At 36.2% G+C, this 19,814-nt stretch overlaps 1 protein-coding gene across 1 annotated transcript; it reads left to right on the top strand.

Moving 5' to 3' along the window:
* Positions 1-6,582: 6,582 nt before the first annotated feature.
* On the top strand, positions 6,583-16,966 carry LOC103709392 (FHA domain-containing protein FHA2-like). Its single transcript, XM_008794695.4, has 3 exons — positions 6,583-7,407; positions 14,566-14,723; positions 16,532-16,966. The coding sequence occupies exons 1-3, from the start codon at positions 6,690-6,692 to the stop codon at positions 16,739-16,741; spliced, it is 1,086 nt and encodes a 361-aa protein (XP_008792917.1). The 5' UTR covers positions 6,583-6,689; the 3' UTR covers positions 16,742-16,966.
* Positions 16,967-19,814: the final 2,848 nt, after the last annotated feature.

Genomic DNA, 19,814 nt, shown 5'->3' on the forward strand with positions numbered 1-19,814 from the left:
GGGAGGCATGCAACAGTTAGAATTGGTCTTATGGATTGAAGCAATCCTTATGAATTCTTGTGCACATAAAGGTAAATCCCCTCTGTTGAGCCAAATTGATGCTTAGGGTGGACTTTCTGCTCCAGGTCAAGAGGAGGAGAAATCATATCCTACACAACATGCACGATGCGGTCGTGCACCCCGCCTTTTATAACTGCGCGTTTCTGTAACGATGCATCAAGACAAGCACTTGATAGAAACAAGCATTTGTGATTGGCGGTGTGCAAGGCCAATCTTAGGGTTGAGCTTACATTACAGGGTCTATTGGCTTATCTTTGTAATTTATGTTCGAGTTTAAATTAAGCAACCTGGCTATATTGGTTTGAAGGTTTTTAAGACTGAGGAGATTGATCTTTTGGGCAATAACAGTTAGGTTTCGGAGAAGGAAGATGATTCACTAGTGGAAGTTGCTTCATGTTCTTGCTGGGTGCTATATTCTGCTACATCATTGGTTAGAGGTGATGGTCTCACACTTTGAGAAGTGCCATCTAGTCCGGATAGGAATCTGTCCACATCTAGAAAGTTGGTGTTGGGGTATCCTGTTAGATCTATGTAGTGCATCTGCTAAAGATATCACTAGAAGGTATTATCCGGACCCCAGTCTAATTTAAGTTTTTGCTTTTCTCATATAAAGGAGAAGACAAGGAGACATAAAGGTGCAGTGAACTTCTCCATTGTTAGGAAAAAAAAAAAAAAAGAAGAAGAAGAAGAGAGAAGGAAAGAAGGGGAAATGGCGGCATGCGGAAACTACCTTTAGACTATGAGCACTGGAATTTGCTATCAGTGAACTATTTCTGAACATTAATTTTGTTACCATATCCTTGCTGATCTATGCAAGTTAAAGAAGAGGTGGTATAAAGGATGCTGCCAATCCTTTAGCCATTGATTAAGATAACCTTGAAAGTGCTTGTTAATCATGTCAATATTCTGGATATTGCAGAGATTTAAAACTTCTTACACCTGAAAAATTACTTACAATCAAGTAAACAAAGCCAATGACTCCTTGGGTGAGTAAATGTCACCTGCCTGCTTGTGAGGTGATCTTGATTTCAAAATCCCTGTGAGGCAGCTCCAAGGATATCAACTGCCTTTGCTCCCTACGGACCCAACCCAAAAAAGACAAAAAAAAAAAAAGGAAAGAAAAGAGAGAAAAAAAACTCTGATCAAAATTACTTGGTGCAATCTTGCGCAAATGATGCATTGCAGCATAAATAGCAAAAACTTTTGGAAGCTGGTTTCAGCTATGATGGTAGGACCCTTGTAATGAGAATATAAGGGCATATATATTACCTATAAGTTGACCAAAACATGAATTAGATGGATCGATGTAGCAACCATGCACTTTTTGCTAAGGACAACAGGTGGCAGATCATTTGCGCCCAATCACACCATTCATGTCAGTGATCATTTGCATGGAAAAGTTTTAACCAACAAATGATTCAATTGTTGGCATCTTGACTAATTGCAAGAAAGACTGCATGCCTGTGCAGCGCACAGAAAACTCCAGAGTCCGGACGCGCTTCATGCAAAAGTTGCAGCATATATTTGCATAACATAATATTTGACCATAAACTAATAATCTGATCAACATGGGTTTGCATCCACAACAAGGCAATAGGTTTCCATTGTAATAACCAGATATTTTGGGCTCGTGGTACCATAGGCTGACACATGGGGATAGCCTTCACGGGCCTATGCGTAGGATAGCCTTCACGGGCTTATGCGTGAAATCATTATAGCGCCATAAGCAGACGCACGGAGATAGTCTCCATGAGCTTACGCATGAGATAGCTTTTACAGGCTTACGTGTGGAATCTTTATAGGCCATATGGGAATAGCCACCATGGATTTATGCGTGGAATTTTGCGGTCTCGAATTAGGTCATATTTTTGGTTAACCTAAAGCTGGATGTTAATTAATGAAAAATCTGAAAATCAAGTTAATGAGAAACGGATAACATAATATAAGAAACTATTGTTGAACAATTGGTTACATTTCAATATATATATATATATATATATGTGTGTGTGTGTGTGTGTGTGTGTGTGTGTGTGTGGGGGCGCGCGCGCGCGCGTGAACTTATGTGCATGTTATTTATGAGCTTTCCAAGTATCGACACGATATTTATTTATCTAGTATTGTTAATTGATTATTTTCTTATTATTTATGGTGTAGTGATTTGGGATTCTTACTAGGCTGGAAAAATTCACTCTTTTTATTTTTTTCAGAGTCACATGGCATATAGTTTCGAATAGAAGGGACGTGGAGTTTGTATAGCTAGTCATTAGTTAGTTAGTTATTTCTCTTATTTTGCTGATATCGATGAACATCGAAAAATATGTAATTGAACTAGTCGATAATTTAATGTTAGTGGAATGATTTAATTATAATTGTTGGCATTGTGTGAATTTTGTTCATCTGAGGCCTGACATATTCTCTAGGGATCTGCCTTAGGAGTGTGTAATTGTACCGCATTTCGGACTTGGGTGTTGGGTTTTGAGGCAAGACATCCATAGATATCATATACCCATTGTCTATCTATCTGAAGCCAAATATCTGATCTAGCCAACAATGTCGTTTCGTTTGGAATATCTCAACATGCAGCATTCTTAAGATGATAATATATGATCAAATTTTCTCAGGAAAAAAAATGTATAGCTGAATTATTGTGCTGATTACATTGTAGCTCAAGTTGTTGAAAGCTTTGCATAAACACAAGCATAACTATTTATTCAGTCTGGAAGCTACAATTTTTATATGTCATGCGCCAACTAAGACTGTTAGGCTTCATGGGTGTAAATAAGAACCATTTAGGACACCACTATATATGTTGTAAACTTTTAGCTGTTGTTATATTTATTTTAATCGTTTATGGCTGTCACAAGATTCAAAGCAGCATTATCTCACATAATCACTGTTCTATAAAGTTTAATATGGGATATATTAAACTATACTTTCTGAAATTCTATAAGCCAATTTTATGAGCCTAACAAAGTTGAGAACCTGGAAAGGGCTGGCTCCCATTCCTTGTCCCCGTTCCACGCTTACCCGTTGACTACAACCACTTGGAAGCTGCAGAGTTTGAGCTGTAAAGCTAGATTCTCAGGGGGACCAAGCCTCCTCATTTTTAATATTTAGAAGGACTTCATGTAATTACTATTCTAATCTCTCTCATGAGCATTTGAAGTACACGATTTATTTGATAAAAAAGTGCATTTAATGAGTGCTTGTCAATCCACTGAATGAGATTATTCTGTAGGTTAAATAAATATAACTTTCATCAGTTTAAAATTAATCTCCATTTAGTCTCGTATCTACCTTTCTACTTTCTTTCTTATTTATTATGAGTATTATAGAAGAATGCACCTATCAAAACAAGGGTGCACATAAAGTGGCATAGTGATGAGATGATTTATGGACCAACAAAATCTTTGGTCCTCTGTGGAGATCCTAAAGTAGGACTACTGTGGTTCAGTAGATCAAGAATCCAAGGGCTACAACCCCACAGCATTACCCTCTTCTTAGTGATATTCAGCAACCTTAGAGTTCTTTAGGTGTTCAAAGTGTCGCATATATTTGACGAAGGTAATTAATATGCTAATTAGTTAGCTCTTGAAGGGTCAAGAGGGGACATTAAATTTAAGCACTTATTTTGCAGTTAAAAAGAAAAAAAAGGAAAAAAAAAACTGAAAGTGCGAAAATAAGATAAAAAATAGTAGTTTATTTTTTAAAATAAGAGACATATCGAGGGTTATATGATATAACTCTTCATATGAAAACTTCTAGTATTTGCTTTTCATATACTCTCAATATTAAAATGTTCAAGCTTGGACTAAGATAAATTCTTCAAGCATTATTCAATTTTCTGCTTTTTTCTAAGGTGGTCAAATTTATTCAAGTGATCGACATTTTTATACTTGCATTCTAAGAAAAAAATATAAGTAATGGATGCCACTAGAAGAGTGCTTACAAAAGACATTCAAAAGATGTGGCATTGAGTATTTATGAGGAGTCAGAATTTGTCTGAACTAGAAGTATGTAATTTTAATTTTGTTAATAAAAAACACAAACTTAGTTGGAAAAACTGTTTTCCTAATAATCAAAGTGTGAAGTATGTTATTGGTTTAGTCAACCCAATAACAAGCTAAAAGTATTTGAAATTCTCTTTCATGGTGAGGGGAGAGAATTTATTTTCTTATACAATATATAATGCTGAAGCTATACTTTGATTTACCAAAATTTGAGTGTGAACCTTTATGACCCTAAATATAGGAAATTCCTAGATAAGGGTGTGGGGCAAACTTGTTGACTATGTAGCTCTGGTCCTCATTCAATTTGGTGAAGAGGTTGATTTTAAATAAAAAGAAAATCTTACTAACATTTTTTCGGCATATCAAAAGCTGCCAAGTAACCATGTCACATAATTCTCTTCAACTTGTCTTGCTATGGATCCTTTGTCTCACAAATTATCTACTTGCAGTCATCCATGCAAAAATGAGCGCAAATCCTCTAAAATTCTAGTTGCAGGAAATTCCCAAAATTAGGATATATATTAAATTTTTAATGGTCGTGTAATCATAATCTTTCTCCAACTTGTGAAGAAGATTGATTTTAAATGGTAAGAAAACCACACATAAATTATCTTTACCCCATCAAACTCGCAATATATACATGTTATCTGAATTTCATATAACTTGGCTTGCAAAAATTGTTAGCAACAAAAATATCAAAAATATCACTTTATATGTGGGTGCTATGTGCATTGGATGCAAGATCCATTTTAACAAAGGTTTTTGTAGTTCATGACATGCGTAAGTGTCTTTTGATCATATCCATGTGGAAAACATTACTCATACATGATTATAAGATTTAAAAGTTCCAATGAAACAACATCCTTTTGAAAACACTAAATAAAAATATATTGTAAAATATTGCAAGATAACAATAAAGATCTGCTTATCTATAAAAAAAAATGGATAAAATCACATAACTTTGATGATGTAGGACCTTGTGCTTTCATACTTGTCATTACATGTATTTGAAATAGAGATTTTTAGATATCTTTCTTAATTTACACTATAAAGGCAACAACTTTTTTGCCAAATAACTAATCGAAGAAAAGTATTCCTATGCATTGCAAAATGATTATATCAAAATAACTTTTTATAGTTGCTATTAATGGAACTCTTTGGCTTTTTTTATAATTTTTTTTTATGGCTTATCCTAGTGAAAAGGCGTATAAAGAAAGCATGAGCACAATACATTGCCAATGTTCTAGTTAGATGCTTAGATCTACAAGAAACATTTTTACTAAGAAAGCCTTCAACTTGAAATAAAATGAGTTGAACTACTAAGTAATGGTTGTCTGAAAAGATTTTAGTCTTGACATGGATATTTGATAGGATCTAGCAACTTGATGGTTACTATGTCTGAAGTTTGCGACTTGCATTTAAATTAATTAAGAGCAGTGCTTTTGATCAATACACCTTTTGTATTTTTCTCTTTTTTTATAACATCATTATTTTATTAAGAAAAATCTAGAAGCTCCTCTTCAATTAAGGACAGAAAACCAAAAGAAATGGCTCCAAATCAAAGAAATTTTTTTTTGAGTTATTCCGAGCTGCTCATGTATACTGCTCAAGCAATCATGAAGCAATCATGTGGCAAAGTGTATGGCAACTCAAATGGTGAATTACATTAGAAGCTTTCTTTGACATTTTTCTTCACTATTCCTGAGGATCTCAAGGAAATTTTTACTCCAATGCTCATGGATATCTTTATTCTCATGTAATATGAGACATTTGGCTCAAAAAAAAAAAGGAAAAAGAGAGAGAGAGAGAGAGAGAGAGAGAGAGAGAGAGAGAGAGAGAAAAGAACTCCATACATGTTTAAGATATTAAACTGCTCTACAGAAAGAGATGTTGAAGAGAAAATAAGTAGCAGAGTATTAGCTTAGAAGCATTGTCTATAGAGAATGCATTCAAGTTGTGTAGCTACAAAGGTACATGCATCCCCATCACCCACTTCTTGGTTCTTAGGATACGGGAGCTTTAACAACATTAACAGCATTAAATTTAATACCAATTTGTATAAGTACTTTGACTTCTCATATGTTTTTGGGTTTTTTTTTGGTACATTGACTTCTCATGTTTTTGGATACTCCGTGAAACTCTCGAGAGCAAATACCATTAAATAAACAAGTTCTTACTCTGCTGAAATGAAACAACATATTCTTATTGATTTTTAAATGTTTATTTGATCAACGTAGATGCGATTGGAGGAAAAGTTTATAAAACAATAAAAAAAGAAATGATTGCCGAGGAGGATCAAAAACAAACTAGGATATTTGGATTTGGGCAGAAGACAAATAATTTTTTTAGTGTCTGGTTGTATTTTTTCATACTTTAGAGAAGAGAGGACAGTTCTCTCAGTTCTTTCGCCCTGCAAATCTAAACTAATAATTTTTACTTAAGAGAAAGATTGATAATGACTAATAATTTTGTTTGATTTTTGTATTAAAAAAAGGGGAGGTGCGTTAAACCACCGAGCAAACAAATGGAAAAAAGCAGAGGTCAATTTGGTAACAGCAAGAAGGTGGCACCAGAGCTCGCCAAAATCCGGATCCTAGGGTTCTTCTCTCTCCGTTGGCCATGGCGATGGTCGGAGGCGGAGGCTGCGCCGCCCCCGCGGCGGCGGCGGGGGCCGGGGAGGTGGAGGCCGGGTTCGCGAAGCTCCAGGGGGAGGACTTCGAGTACTACATGCAGACCTACTCGATCATGCTGGGCCGCAACAGCAAGAAGTCGGCGGTGGACGTCGACCTCTCGAGCCTCGGCGGCGGTATGAACATCTCCCGGCACCACGCCCGCATCTTCTACGACTTCCAGCGTCGCCGCTTCGCCCTCGACGTCATCGGCAAGAATGGCTGCCTCGTCGAGGGCGTCCTCCACCTCCCCGGCAACCCCCCCGTCAAGCTCGACTCCCAGGACCTCCTCCAGATCGGCGACAAGCGCTTCTATTTCCTCCTCCCCACCCGCTCCATCTTCGCCTCCGCCGCTGCCGCCCGCCACGCGCCGCCGCTGCCCCTTCTCCATCCTCCCAGTGCCGCTGCCGTGCCGCCGCACTTCTCCCGCAAGGGCCGCCCCCGCCCGTCTGAGTTCCGCGACGGCTCCTACGACGACGACGACGACGATCGGGAAGAGGAGGGGGAGGAGGATGGGGTGGATGATGGCGTGGGACACGTCGGCATTGCGGGGAAGAAGATTAGGAGGAGGGGATCATCTGGAGATGTGGAGGGGTTTGCGGGATATGGAGTAGGTGCCTCCGGAGCTGCGCTTCCCGGGAAGGCGGGACCTTCTTCGGGACAATTCGGTAAGATTGGAACTGCAATCATTCAGTTCTCCCCATCCTTTCCTGGATTTCTTGAAAACTTTCTGCCTCTGTCGTTGCTCTTGTTGCATGGTGAGTGGTAATTATATGTGTTGGAGTTTGCTTAAAATCTTAGGGGAGAAAAGATTTTTTTTTTTTGCCTTTTTGACTGCATTGAATTGTAGACAATACTTGCCATATTTTTAATTGGAGTTTGGGTAACATGTTGTGTGCCTCCGGATTGGTATCGCGAACAGATTAAGAAATGTTTGCTGATGTTGAAGGCAGAAAAGTGCATTTATAAGATTAGGGATTTGTGAGTGGTCGTTCTTGGTTGAATGGGTGAATTTGAATTCCGGAGAAATGAAGAAGCTATCATCAATGCAAAATGGATTGATCTCTCTCATGCTCAATTCAAATTGGGAGTCAGGCTAGGATTTTAATAATGGTGAATTATACAATCTGTCTCAAAATGCTTGTGTTGAGTCTAGGGCTCAATCCTCAGAAAAAAAAGTTATTTTGTTCATTTATTGTGGCTCAATTTTTTAAGGGCCTCGATTACAATTCAGGCACCTGCTTCTGAATTTTTATGTATGATTTTGGTGTATCTTAATGAAACAGACCGTCAGGAAAGTCTTGGAGTTTTGAAATGCACTATTTTAATCAAGTTCTCAAGTCCTAGGAGTGTTGTAGCATGAATAAGGCGCGCAGCCATTCATAGGTATATTTAGTCTTTCATGTTGGTAAAAAAAAATGATTTGTTTGTCCAAATCAGTGGTCTAGCATGGTTTTTTCCTCATTGTTCAAAGTAAATATTTTAGAATCTACCTATATATGCAGGAGGTCACCCAACCAATATTGAAAACTATGGTTTAATGATAGTATCTACCATTTAAGTGGGCTATGTCAAGTATTCTCCTGGAGGTGATTTAAGCATCCAAAATTGAATCAGGATCTCTGATTTGCACATGTATACTACTTGGGTTTGCTCAAAGTAGGCAATGCTTTTCTATTTAGGAGCTTGTGAGACAAAAATCATTGTTTAAATACTTATGATTGTAGTCTTATTTATTTCTGAGGGATATAGGGGTTTTAGATGGTTATTTGATCTATATGCATATAATGTAAGCTCATTTACTGTATGAGAATTTTTTATGTGAATTAGGTGCTGTGGCCTTTAATTTAACTATGCTTTCACGTATCATATGCCGATGGATTTGAAACTATTCTTTGTGATGTTTATCTATAAAACCTGTGTATCACCTTCAAAACAGTTCCTTTGCTTCTCACATTTCTAGCACCTATTTGATTTGTTTCTTAGAGTGAATTGAAGTTGCATCTATATGTTTCCTTTAGCAGTTTGGTCATGTAAAGTTTCACACTTTAGAATATGTTTATAGGTCTTGAGATTTCTTCAACTTATGGTGGTCTTTGAATTTCCACTTTAGTCTTGAAGATTTCACGTTTTTTTAATAATAGGACTAGTGATAATAATTGGTGGATGGTTATTGGTGGATTTTCATGAGTCTGCCGAAGAACATGTTCATTAGGAAGTGGAGATGATTCTTCATTAATTCCTCCTTTTTAAGATTTATTTGATTCTTATTGTTATTGCTAATACTATTATCGCATTTATGTTGATAAGGTGTGGTATATTTGCTGTGTGGGAGGTAGTCATGTTATTTCTAAAACAGTTATTTAGTTGGTGATTCATCAACATCCGAGACAACTATCTCAACTGTCTAATATAGCAAGTACTAAAAGCCTAATAAAAAAGAAAAGTTTTCTTATCTTATTGCAAAGTGTTACCATGTATTAGATAATTGTATTCTGCTGTTGACAGAGGAGCAGACACTTACAACACTTTTACTTTCATTAATTTCAAGTAGCAAGCTGAAATGATTTACAGAATAAACACAAAGCTAGTATAGTAACACCACTTTTCTTATTTAACTTTAATTTAACATTATATGAAACACAACTATTGAATATAAAATTCGTAAACTGTCCTACCATACTTTTAAGATATACAGATGCATAATTATGGTTGAATGATGTGGAAGTAGGGAGTGATAATGGAGCGGGTAACGTACATTTCAATCTATTTAGATATCTAATATATCAGGACATGGGAGCAAGTTGCAGCATCCTACTATTTTGTCTATCCATTTTTGTATCTTCCAAATAAAAGCATTTGCAGATACAAACATATACATGAGTATCCAAATATGTGCATATGGCATACTTCTTAGACTCATATTGCTAATAAACCCAAAGTGAATTTGGCAAATGATGGCATTATGTCTTCAAATTTCTTTATTCACGGGCACAGTGAAAATTAACAGTGAAAATTTTCCGCCAAGATGCGTTAATGTACAATTATTATAATCGACTAAGATGGCCATTTCATTAAGGGCAATTATGTTCTCATGAAGTTTGCATATACTCATTGAAATGAATAATTATAATATACGTATTATTCACTAAATTAATTCTGTAAGCAAATTTGTTTCAAACTAAAATTTATATCTCTTATATCTGAGTTGTATCGATATCTTTTCAATTACAAACAAGTATGGATTCAGATTTTAACTTCCAACTAAAATCTGTCTTCATATTCCTATCCATCAAATGTAAGCCAATAGGGGTATAGAATTACTATTATCCTATGTGCATCCTATCTGTTTTAAGGTCTACATCTCAGTTCTTCTAAAGTTTGAGGTGCTGCAAACTTTTACATATCAGAAAACTTGTGGCCTTTACCACATGTCAAGTTTTCTAGAAGTTAAGATGTCGCTAACTTTGGATACTAGGATACTTAGCACCTATACCACATGGCAGGTTTCTAGAAGTTGAGGTGTCACAAACTTTTGGATACTCAGACACTCAGCACATGTACCACATATCATGTTTTCTAGGAGTCAAGGTGTTGCAAATTTTTGGGCACCTGGACATTTGGCACCAATGCCATGTGGCTACATGAATATGGAAACATGCAAAAAAACATGTACATGCATATACAAAAACTAGGGGCCCCAGTAGGAGTCAAAAACATCCACCTGTCTCTCTCACACACAATCTGATTGTCCCTGATTTCTTCCTCTTTATTGTCTTCCTTTTTGCTTTGCTGTTTTTTGGAAGAGTTCATACTATTCTTATTAGGAAACCTTGATGAAATGGGAGGTGATGAGAGCATAAACAAATAAAACAAGAAGGAAAACAATGATATTAGATTAGGAAAGAAAGTGTAAGTAGAAAGTTTAGTAGAAGAGAAGATTGTTAGAATCTACAACAATGAAATCCGGTCTCTTATACAATCTGAAATCTCATATTATATAACAGGTTTGTACCATCCTGTTCTGGGGCATACCGAAACAGGGAGACCAGGAGAGGGAGGGGGAAGGGAGAAGGAGAGGGAGCGAGAGGGAGAGAGATAGGGTGAAAGAGAGCTGAGGGAGAGGGCTCGAAAGCGCTCATTGTCGTCTTCGGGGGAGGAAAATTGCGGGCAGAGCAAGCGAGAGAGAGGGGGAGGGCAAGCATCAAGTGGGTTGTGCTTTGAGCACCAGGATGGGAGTAGAGTCGGTTTAATCGAGGTTAGAGCCGGTTCAGCCTATTTACTGAACTGACGTGGTGAACCATCTTGGTTCCCCATCGAATTGGGTCGATACGCCCAATCGGGGCCGATACAGGCAACGATGGCCCTAATGACTCTGAGTAGAAACATCCCTACTTTGTACTCATAATTTTAGGAAAATACATCTAAACATTAGCAAAGGTTGTTCTTTTACACGTCCCATGTGTTCGGAGTGAAATCTTACATGGTGTTGTCCAAAGGAGGACAAAAAGGTGTTAACTTTTTACATGAAGGTGCTAGCTTACCAAGTTGTTAAAATCTTTGGTGGTTGTACCAAATGACTTGGGACCGAATCTTGCCTTCAAAATTTGGAAAGTTGACAATGTTTGGGGGAAGCCTGCCACATATTCTATAGCCTATTCCCTATTGGCCCTTTCTATTGGCAAAAAAAAGTTAAAGTGCTACATGATGAGTCATTTTCTCCTCATTCTCCTTTTTATATAGTTACTTTAGTAGGAACTCAAAGTACAATCCTTTGTTATTCGTGCAATAGTGGTATAACATTGTTTGGTTTTGCTAGAGGAATAGGAATTTGAAGCTGGTTAGTATACATCTGGAGTTATTTTGATCAAAAAATTAAATCATAATTTACTTGTACAATATATTTATCATAAGTTGCGGCAATTGTTTCTCAACGAGAAGGGTGTAGGTATCATCAACTGCTTAAGTGGGGACCCTCAATTTTAGATTAACAAGGAAAGGATATTGAATGATTTGTCTTGAGGGAAATAGAATGCCCCTATCTTCGGTTTTTTGCAGTTGTTGATGAAGAGCAAAGAAGTTAGGAGGAAAAATTTTCTTTTTGATGTTTTGTGAATGAAAGGCAATTCAGGGAGGGAAGAAAAAGGAAAAATAGAGGGCCAAAGGCCTGAGATTCTTACTCTGTTTTAGGTAGTGATCTTGTGAGAGTAATAAAAGGCAAGTGGATTAGGATAACTAACTCATTTCCTATCCACTTTATTTAAAATGCTTCATTTAACCAAACAAGATAGGATTCTAGTATTCTTTCTTTTCATACTTCTTTCCTTTTTTCTTTTCTTGCCATTAAATTTCTTTTTCATCCTTTACTTGCAACCACATTGAGCCTGCCAATTGAAGAATCCAACCAGACAAAGTATCTTCAGCTACCAAAGCAATTTCCTATTTCTCCCTTGCTTTATTGAGAACTGTGGCTAGACGTCCTCTTTTATTTGTTTTCCTTTCTTTTCTTGGAAGAATTTTAGAAATATCCATTCTCTAACTACAACTTCTATGGTAAGTTATGACTACATCAGTGTTTTAAAGGAAGATGTCTCAAGGATAATTTTATATTGTGCACGTAAACATCTCTCTCTATGTGTGCATTTGTGTTTGCATGCTCTTTTTCTTCACATGCATAAATACATAAAACATACATCCATATGTATGTCGTTCTTGATTGTTTAGGTTACCTATTATATATAATGCGGAACAGTCAATGTCTCTAGGAAGTCGCAGCTTTCATAAATCTTCCGATGGCTTCACATCTTACTCTTCCATGTGTTAGTTTCGTTAAATAAATACTCTCTTCTTTTATTAAGCAAATCATTCATATTTCCTATCTAATAAATACCAGGAAGAAGTGAACTAGGTCTTGCCCTAGTGGTCGCACCACTTTGCTTAGCACCCAGAGGATCTGGTTTTTGTTTCTTGGGTGGCACATCCCTGAAAATTTGTACTTGGATAATTAAAGTGTGGGTGTGGGTTGCCCTTCCTTTCTCTGTCTTGAAGGAAAAAAAGAAAACAAAAGAAAAGAAAGAAGTATAAAAATTTAAATAGCAAGTATTTTTATCAGATTGCTTTAAATAATCATGATGGATGGAAGCATAGCAATCCTTCAAATGATCCTGACTCTTAAATAAATCAAATGCACCGCATGTGCACAATACTGGTGTATTATACAATTCACAGTTTGAGATTTATATTCAGTTTCTGTCATATCTTGACTTGGAGATCCATGTTAGATTGAATTTTGCCTTTTGTAATTCTAAAACAACATAACTGGGGTTTGCATCACCTTTTCTTATCACTTGTTTGGCATAGCCAATTTTTTTTCATCAGGTCAGTTTGCATCCTAATAATCAAGTAGGTGATCCCTGCAATTTAAGTATTAGGTTCAAAATATTTATAGCTTACTGTTTGCTTCCAATCTGAAACATTGACTGTTAATCCCTCGAAACAGAAGAAAACTCAGCTCTAATCCCACCCTGAGTAGTTGTTAAAGCAATAGAATTTTTTATTCTTTGCTCAGATGCGCTTTGTTCTTTGCCCTTAGCATTTATCAGATGATTCTCTTTATCACATCAATAATTTGTTCCAACTGGATCTTTCTAGATGTATCATTTCCATTCTGATTGCTAGTATTGGATAGAGTAGGGTTTTACTGAATAACTTTATAAATGAAATTATGTAACCACATCATTGAACCTTTAGTGTTTTCATTTATTATATTGACCATTAGGTTCCCTTTCTGAAGCTAACATATTGGTCATTGCCATGCTGGTTTTGAAAACTCAAATTTTGCAGCTCAATTTCCATTAGGCCCTTCATGCTGTAATTAGATGCTTGTGCCATTTATCTGTTAGCACAACAAGTCAACAACAATATTAATGTTGCCAAGATGCTTGTTATTAACAGAAGAAACATCTTACCATGTGTCTCTGAAGTTGTTGCTGTCTGCAGTTATTAGGGCTCAATGTTTGGTCACCTTGTGGCATTCTTCTCTGAAAAAGAAGCTCATGCTTGGGACACTGCACTCGCTCGATAAGTAGCACTCAAAATGGTGTACTAGGAATGTAGCTATAACTTTGTTGAATCATTTGGAAACTTTAAACAGATATTCTCTCTCTTAAGTAAATTGAAATTCTTCCTCGGTAAACATTTTGCTGCATCTTTGATGCACCATCATATCTTCAAAAATGTTGTTGTTTGCTAGTAATTTGTAATTTTATCTTCTATATTTGCTCCAACCTATCAAACAAAGAGTGATAAGCTATCTATGTTGACCTTAACCAACAAGCTTTATCTGTTTGGGGCTGGTCCTGTGAGGCAAGTCATTATCATAAATTGAATATGTTTTACAACTGTCTCTACCTAATGTCAACCCTTTGGAATTGGCATCAAAATATTGGTCCAGATAGAGAGGTGCTTAACATGAAACTTGGAAGGCTAATTCACAGGTAGAGAGGCCTATGTTGTTGTGCTGTTTAAGCTCATGTGACCAAGAAACAACTTCTAAAGTTCCCAACAGTTTTGAATGTAGAGTGACGGATGCATAATTTTTGTAATAAAACTATATATCACTCTAAGTTAATTGTAAACCAAGGCCATGCACAAATTCTAGTTAATAAGATAACTAGATATGCATTATTTCTTGCAGATGAATGAACTGGAAGCACTGTTCTAATCTATAGATGTTTCAATATATCACAGCCTGGTATATAATGAGATTAGAATTTATGGCTAGGAGTTTGCTTAGGGTGACATGATTTTACTTCCCTCTTTTGCAGATAAAAAGTCGGAGACAAGATCAAGGGCTGACAGGGAAGCAGATAATCATCAACTCTTGCAATTAGAAGAGAAGGATGTTGTTTCATCTGTAGCCACAGTACTGTCTGATCTTTGTGGCCCTGGAGAGTGGATGCCTATGGTAAAACTTCATGCGGAGGTTAGTTATGACTGATGGCTGCTATATACTACCACGAGTTTAAAGCAGACTAGGCTCATCTAGTCTGTTACTGTATCTTCCATCAAATAATGCATATTGTGCAATGCTGGATGCAAATACATGGAAACATAGAAAAGTGCTGTGTTATCCATGCATTTTTTATGCATTTGATATTCTGAAGCAGTTTGCTATCCAATTTCTTTCATATAATTGGTTGTTTAGTTTTTATTAAAGTTGCCAAGGCTAGAATTTATATTTTTCCAGTAAGTTGTGCTTTCAAACCCCAAATCCAAATCTTACTAGGAATTTCAACCAGAATTCAAACAAGACCAACTCTGCATCGCATTTTCAAATTGTATTGTTAGCTTACTTATGCTGGATATAGCAGTTGATAGGACCAATTCTTCTTCTTTTTGGCTGGGGAGCAAATTCTGATTTGGTTAGCATTTACCATTGGTTAAATCTTGTATGGCAATTCAATTGTTGCCTTTGAGCTATTGAGGTCTTCTTATATGTATATCTCAGAGTGGTTGATGCATCTAACGTAATCCTCGTGACGGAAACATTTGTCCAAGTGGACACAATTGCATATCTAATAATATATATCTTTGTGTCACTCTCAGCAGGCTCATATTATGTATAAGATGTGCATATGTTTCAAACATTTGTTTCTGTGATTTCTATATCATAAACTGTGTTGTCAATAGTTTATTTTGGCAAGTATTGGGTGTCTCTGATCCATGTGCAAGTAAAAAGATAGGTCAGTATGTATTAAGTGGCTGGGTGGATTGTGTGGCCTCAGAATTGGATAGGTGTTGCAATTGTGGTGCTGTTGTCCATTGTGAAAGGGATTAAGGTTGATGGTGCTGTGATGTGGCACAGAAGATTAAAAAGGTGAATTATTGTGAGTCTTGCATTCTTTGGCTTGCCAGGACTTTACTTGGTTGGAGGTGATCTTGTGTTCATAGCAGCTTCCTCGGCACAGGTGATCATGTGTTTTGAGCATGCAACATACATCATATAGAGATGGTATGTGTGTGTTGGCATTATAATGATAGCATTTTGCAGACTTATTGTTGTTCATCTGGTATAATACTGAATTAGGCTTGATTTTTAGTGAAATCCCCTAGTATACGAAAGAATGAAAAGGGCTTTCGTTGTTGTGGAATAGGAAGTCTTTGTATCTTTGGGGGAATATGGGGAATAATGTTGTGGAATAAGAAGCCATCGTTGCATGTATTTAATTTATTCGGAGCTATTAGAGCAGGATCCACTTTTTGGGGAATATGACTCGAAGCAATAACAAGAATATTTTTAGTAGAATGTCTTTCACAATCCTTGGAGAGAGAGTTTTCTAATAGACCGAGGGATAAGTATTTCGTCTCATTCACATACAAATCATGAATGTTTGGAATCCATATAATTCAAGGAGACGTTGCTTTTGCTAATTCGAATTGATGGGTGATATCAAATCTGCCTAGTAACTATTATGTATATCAATTTCCATAAGGAGGCTGCATTACTATATTTTCCCCTTATTTTTCTAATGACATTATAGCTTAGTTTTAAGTGACTTTGTTTTCTTTTCTAGCTGCTTGATGCAAGAATTTTTTTGTATGATGCATCAATTATCCATCCATGGCAGACAGTTTTGTTATATTTCCTTGCCAATTGCTGCTGCCGCATCTCAGTATTCCATGGCCTACAGCTAATTCAACATTTGCTTTATTATTAGTTTATCGTTTCAGTATGTATTCTCTCAATTCTCCGTATAATAGAGCTGATGGTTTTCTTGTGACCTGAACCAGCTTGTTGAGCAGTATGGCAACATATGGCACCACAGTAGGGTTAGAAGATATCTGACATCTGAGGACTGGCCACCAAATGAAACCAAAGGCAGGCCATGGTTTGGCCTGCTGACGCTGCTTAGGAAATACCCGGAGCATTTTGTGATCAACACGAGGTCGAAAGGGAGAGTGACCTCGGAGTTTGTCTCGTTGGTTTCCTTGCTCTCATAAGCATCGCATGATTGTATGAGTTATCAAAACAGCAACTTGTTGTATCAGTGCTCTATGATATGTATTGCACCTTTTGTTTATAAATATAGAACATCAGATGGATCCACCATGTTGTATCAGTCTCTCTGATCGTTTATTCTCTCCCCCCCTCTCTCTCGAACACACATGGATGTACGCTCAAGCATACTCAGGCCTTTATCGAAGGAAAAAGGAGATTTTGACAAATGTCTTTTAGTTTTCCTTTTGCATTCTTAGGCAACATATTTATTTATTTTACCGGAATGATTTGGTTTTGAAATTCTCTTACATTTTGTTGCAGGACTCAGTTAATAACTCTATCCAGTTAAGCACATATTTTATATACTGAACACAAGTTTTTATACTGAATTCACATATTTTTTATATGAAATATACATCTTTTTCAGTGCTTGATTGGCATATTTTCTGTTGAAACATACTCAGTATTATCTAGCAATTTTTTTTGCAATACACAGATACTTCAATACTATATTTGACTTGACAAAGAACAATTTCTGGACATGAAGTAAGGAGGACATGGATGTTTCTTTAAAACATGTTTAGAATCCTCATACTTATTTATGTATTTTTTGAGGGCACTAATATCACCATCAATCACAAAATTTATGCTTTTTTATTTTGATGTTAGCTCTTGTTCAGTTGCATGCATTCAAGGCAGGAGGTTGAAAAAAAATGCAACAATAGAACAAAAGGAAGATGCAAGGGGTAGATGGAGTGGTGGCGTAAGTGGAAGGTAACTGAGTAGATGAAGAGAAGAAATGAGTGATGTAGATGAGTGGGACTATAGTTTTTTCTTTCTGGACAATATCAATCGCTTTAGAACAAAGAGAGAGGAACCACCTAAACCATGAAATAGACGCCAGCTTGATGTACCCTAAGAGAGAGGAACCACCTAAACCATGAAATAGACGCCAGCTTGATGTACCCTTAAAATATTAGTCCAACCGGCAAGAAACCTAAATGACACAGGAATCGTTTTCATTTTTCCTAAACCTAGTCTCAATATTCTAGGACCCCATTAAAGCTTACATAAATCTTTTAGGATCCAAAAAAAGGATAGTAATTTTCTTAAAAAATATTTTCACTGCATATTATGAGCTAAGAGAATCAAAGGACTTTAGATGATTCGCCTGCAAGTTAAGCTGGACTATAGTTTTGCATTTTGATCATCATCGCAAGCTAATGTTGCCCGATAAAATAAGATTGGTACTATGTTTGAGCTACATTTATCGGGATATGCTAAATTAGTATCATTATCGTTTTATAGGCCAAAAATTTTAATATGAATTTGGAGAGACCAAGTTTGGAAATTTTTTTCAAAAAATACTTGTTAGATACTATGATGGTGTTTAGTTGATTGCAGTAGTTCCTGCCTTATTCACTTCTATATCAATTTCAGATATAAAGGTGTTAATATTGCTCCATGTGTCACATGGCTATTGCATTTTTTTTTCTTGAGAAAATGCACGGCCATTATATTTGAACATCTTGTTTTAACTATTCTCTTTAGCTTAAATCTGGTCTGAATGACCAAGCTGATCCAATCCATAATGTTGACTAAATTTTTTCAACTTCTGGGTTTGGGTATTTTGATGTGCAAGCTAAAACACAACCACGACCATGTAAAGAAGAAAGAATTAGAATGCTCATTTCAAGTAGCAATGTGTTCCCATTTCTATGAATACTTAAAACAGGAAAGCAGAAAGACTACAAGACTTAGATATCCAGCAATCTTAAAATGGATACTAACTTACAAAATTAGTAAATACGAAAGTAGACACGTAGAATGAATTAAGAAGTAAATCTTAATTAAATGTTAATATTCACTTCTATTGAAATGCCCAACCTGTTATGGTGAATTGTTCAATAGCATAATTAACACAAATTTTAATATGACAAAGAAAGCTTTTCGAAACAAATAATTCAAAAATAAATTAAGATTCCATAGTTTCTCCCAACTCACTCAAACCCGTGATGGCTTAATCGACTCAGAAAAATTGTATAAGAAGCTCTCCAGCCAAAAAAAAAAAATCCAATTTGAAAAAACAAAGCCAAGTTGCTGCGAGTAGTTTTCCATGGATATTCAGTTTAGTTTCAACTGGTTTCAGCTGTAAATATTCAATGGATGACAGATATCCGACGACCCTAGCGAACCATGGTTTTCCTTTCCTATTGAAACCTATGTTGAAAATTAAAGACTCTGAACGTTTTGTTTCTTTTCTTTTCTTTCTTTTTATCTTTTTTTTCTTTTGGTTGATATTCAAAGAGGTTGAAACACCATTATCTACGGTACAGAAATTACATCCATTAAGTTCACCATTACAAATACTTGCATGCATCTAAAGGAATAGGAATTAAGCCAATCATGGCATCCATGTTGCAGCTAATTACCAACATGCGAGTTACAAAATGAGGTGATGCCATCCACAACGAATTAGATATCTCTTAGCAGAGGATGCTAAATTTTATTCTCACCTCAGGGATGAATATCGATCCAAGCCATTGCAGTCTGTAAGCCAAGCTTGAACGAGCTTGAGTCTAATCAACCATGCTTCTCTAAATGATGCTTGATTTGTTTAGCATTATTCCAGCTCAATTCAAGCTTAATTTCGAATGTAGCTCAAGATGAGTTCTTATTAATCCGGAATCAAACTGAAATCAATTTGAATTTGAGTCAAGCTTGGTTCAAGTATGAATTAGCATTGAAAGAAAAAAAAAAACTAATTAGAGCTTTAATACAATGATCCATTATTTATATTTTATATAATTAAATTATAATTTATAATCTAAGTTTTGCCTCAGCTTGAGATTAATTTCAACTCTGCTTTATTGGTTCAAGTTTGATTTGTATAGCTTCAAAACAGAGTTTGACTTGAGCTTTTCTTCAGCCAATCTTAAGATGTTGAGATCGTTGGACAGCTCTATTTGTGAATCCTTCTCATCGACTACCAGCAAATACCAGCAAACATAACCCAATTGGTGCGGTCTTCAATAATGAAACCAGTCCCCAGTCTTTGAGAAGTTGTGCATTGCA

Source organism: Phoenix dactylifera, chromosome 9 (genome assembly GCF_009389715.1).
Source record: "Phoenix dactylifera cultivar Barhee BC4 chromosome 9, palm_55x_up_171113_PBpolish2nd_filt_p, whole genome shotgun sequence".
NCBI lineage: Eukaryota > Viridiplantae > Streptophyta > Magnoliopsida > Arecales > Arecaceae > Phoenix > Phoenix dactylifera.

Excerpts from the sequence above, each read along its gene's own strand:
- LOC103709392 (XM_008794695.4), top strand. The coding sequence starts at position 6,690 with ATGGCGATGGTCGGAGGCGGAGGCTGCGCCGCCCCCGCGGCGGCGGCG. Across the intron at positions 7,408-14,565 it reads ACCTTCTTCGGGACAATTCG|ATAAAAAGTCGGAGACAAGA; the intron begins GTAAGATTGGAA and ends CCTCTTTTGCAG. Across the intron at positions 14,724-16,531 it reads TGGTAAAACTTCATGCGGAG|CTTGTTGAGCAGTATGGCAA; the intron begins GTTAGTTATGAC and ends GACCTGAACCAG.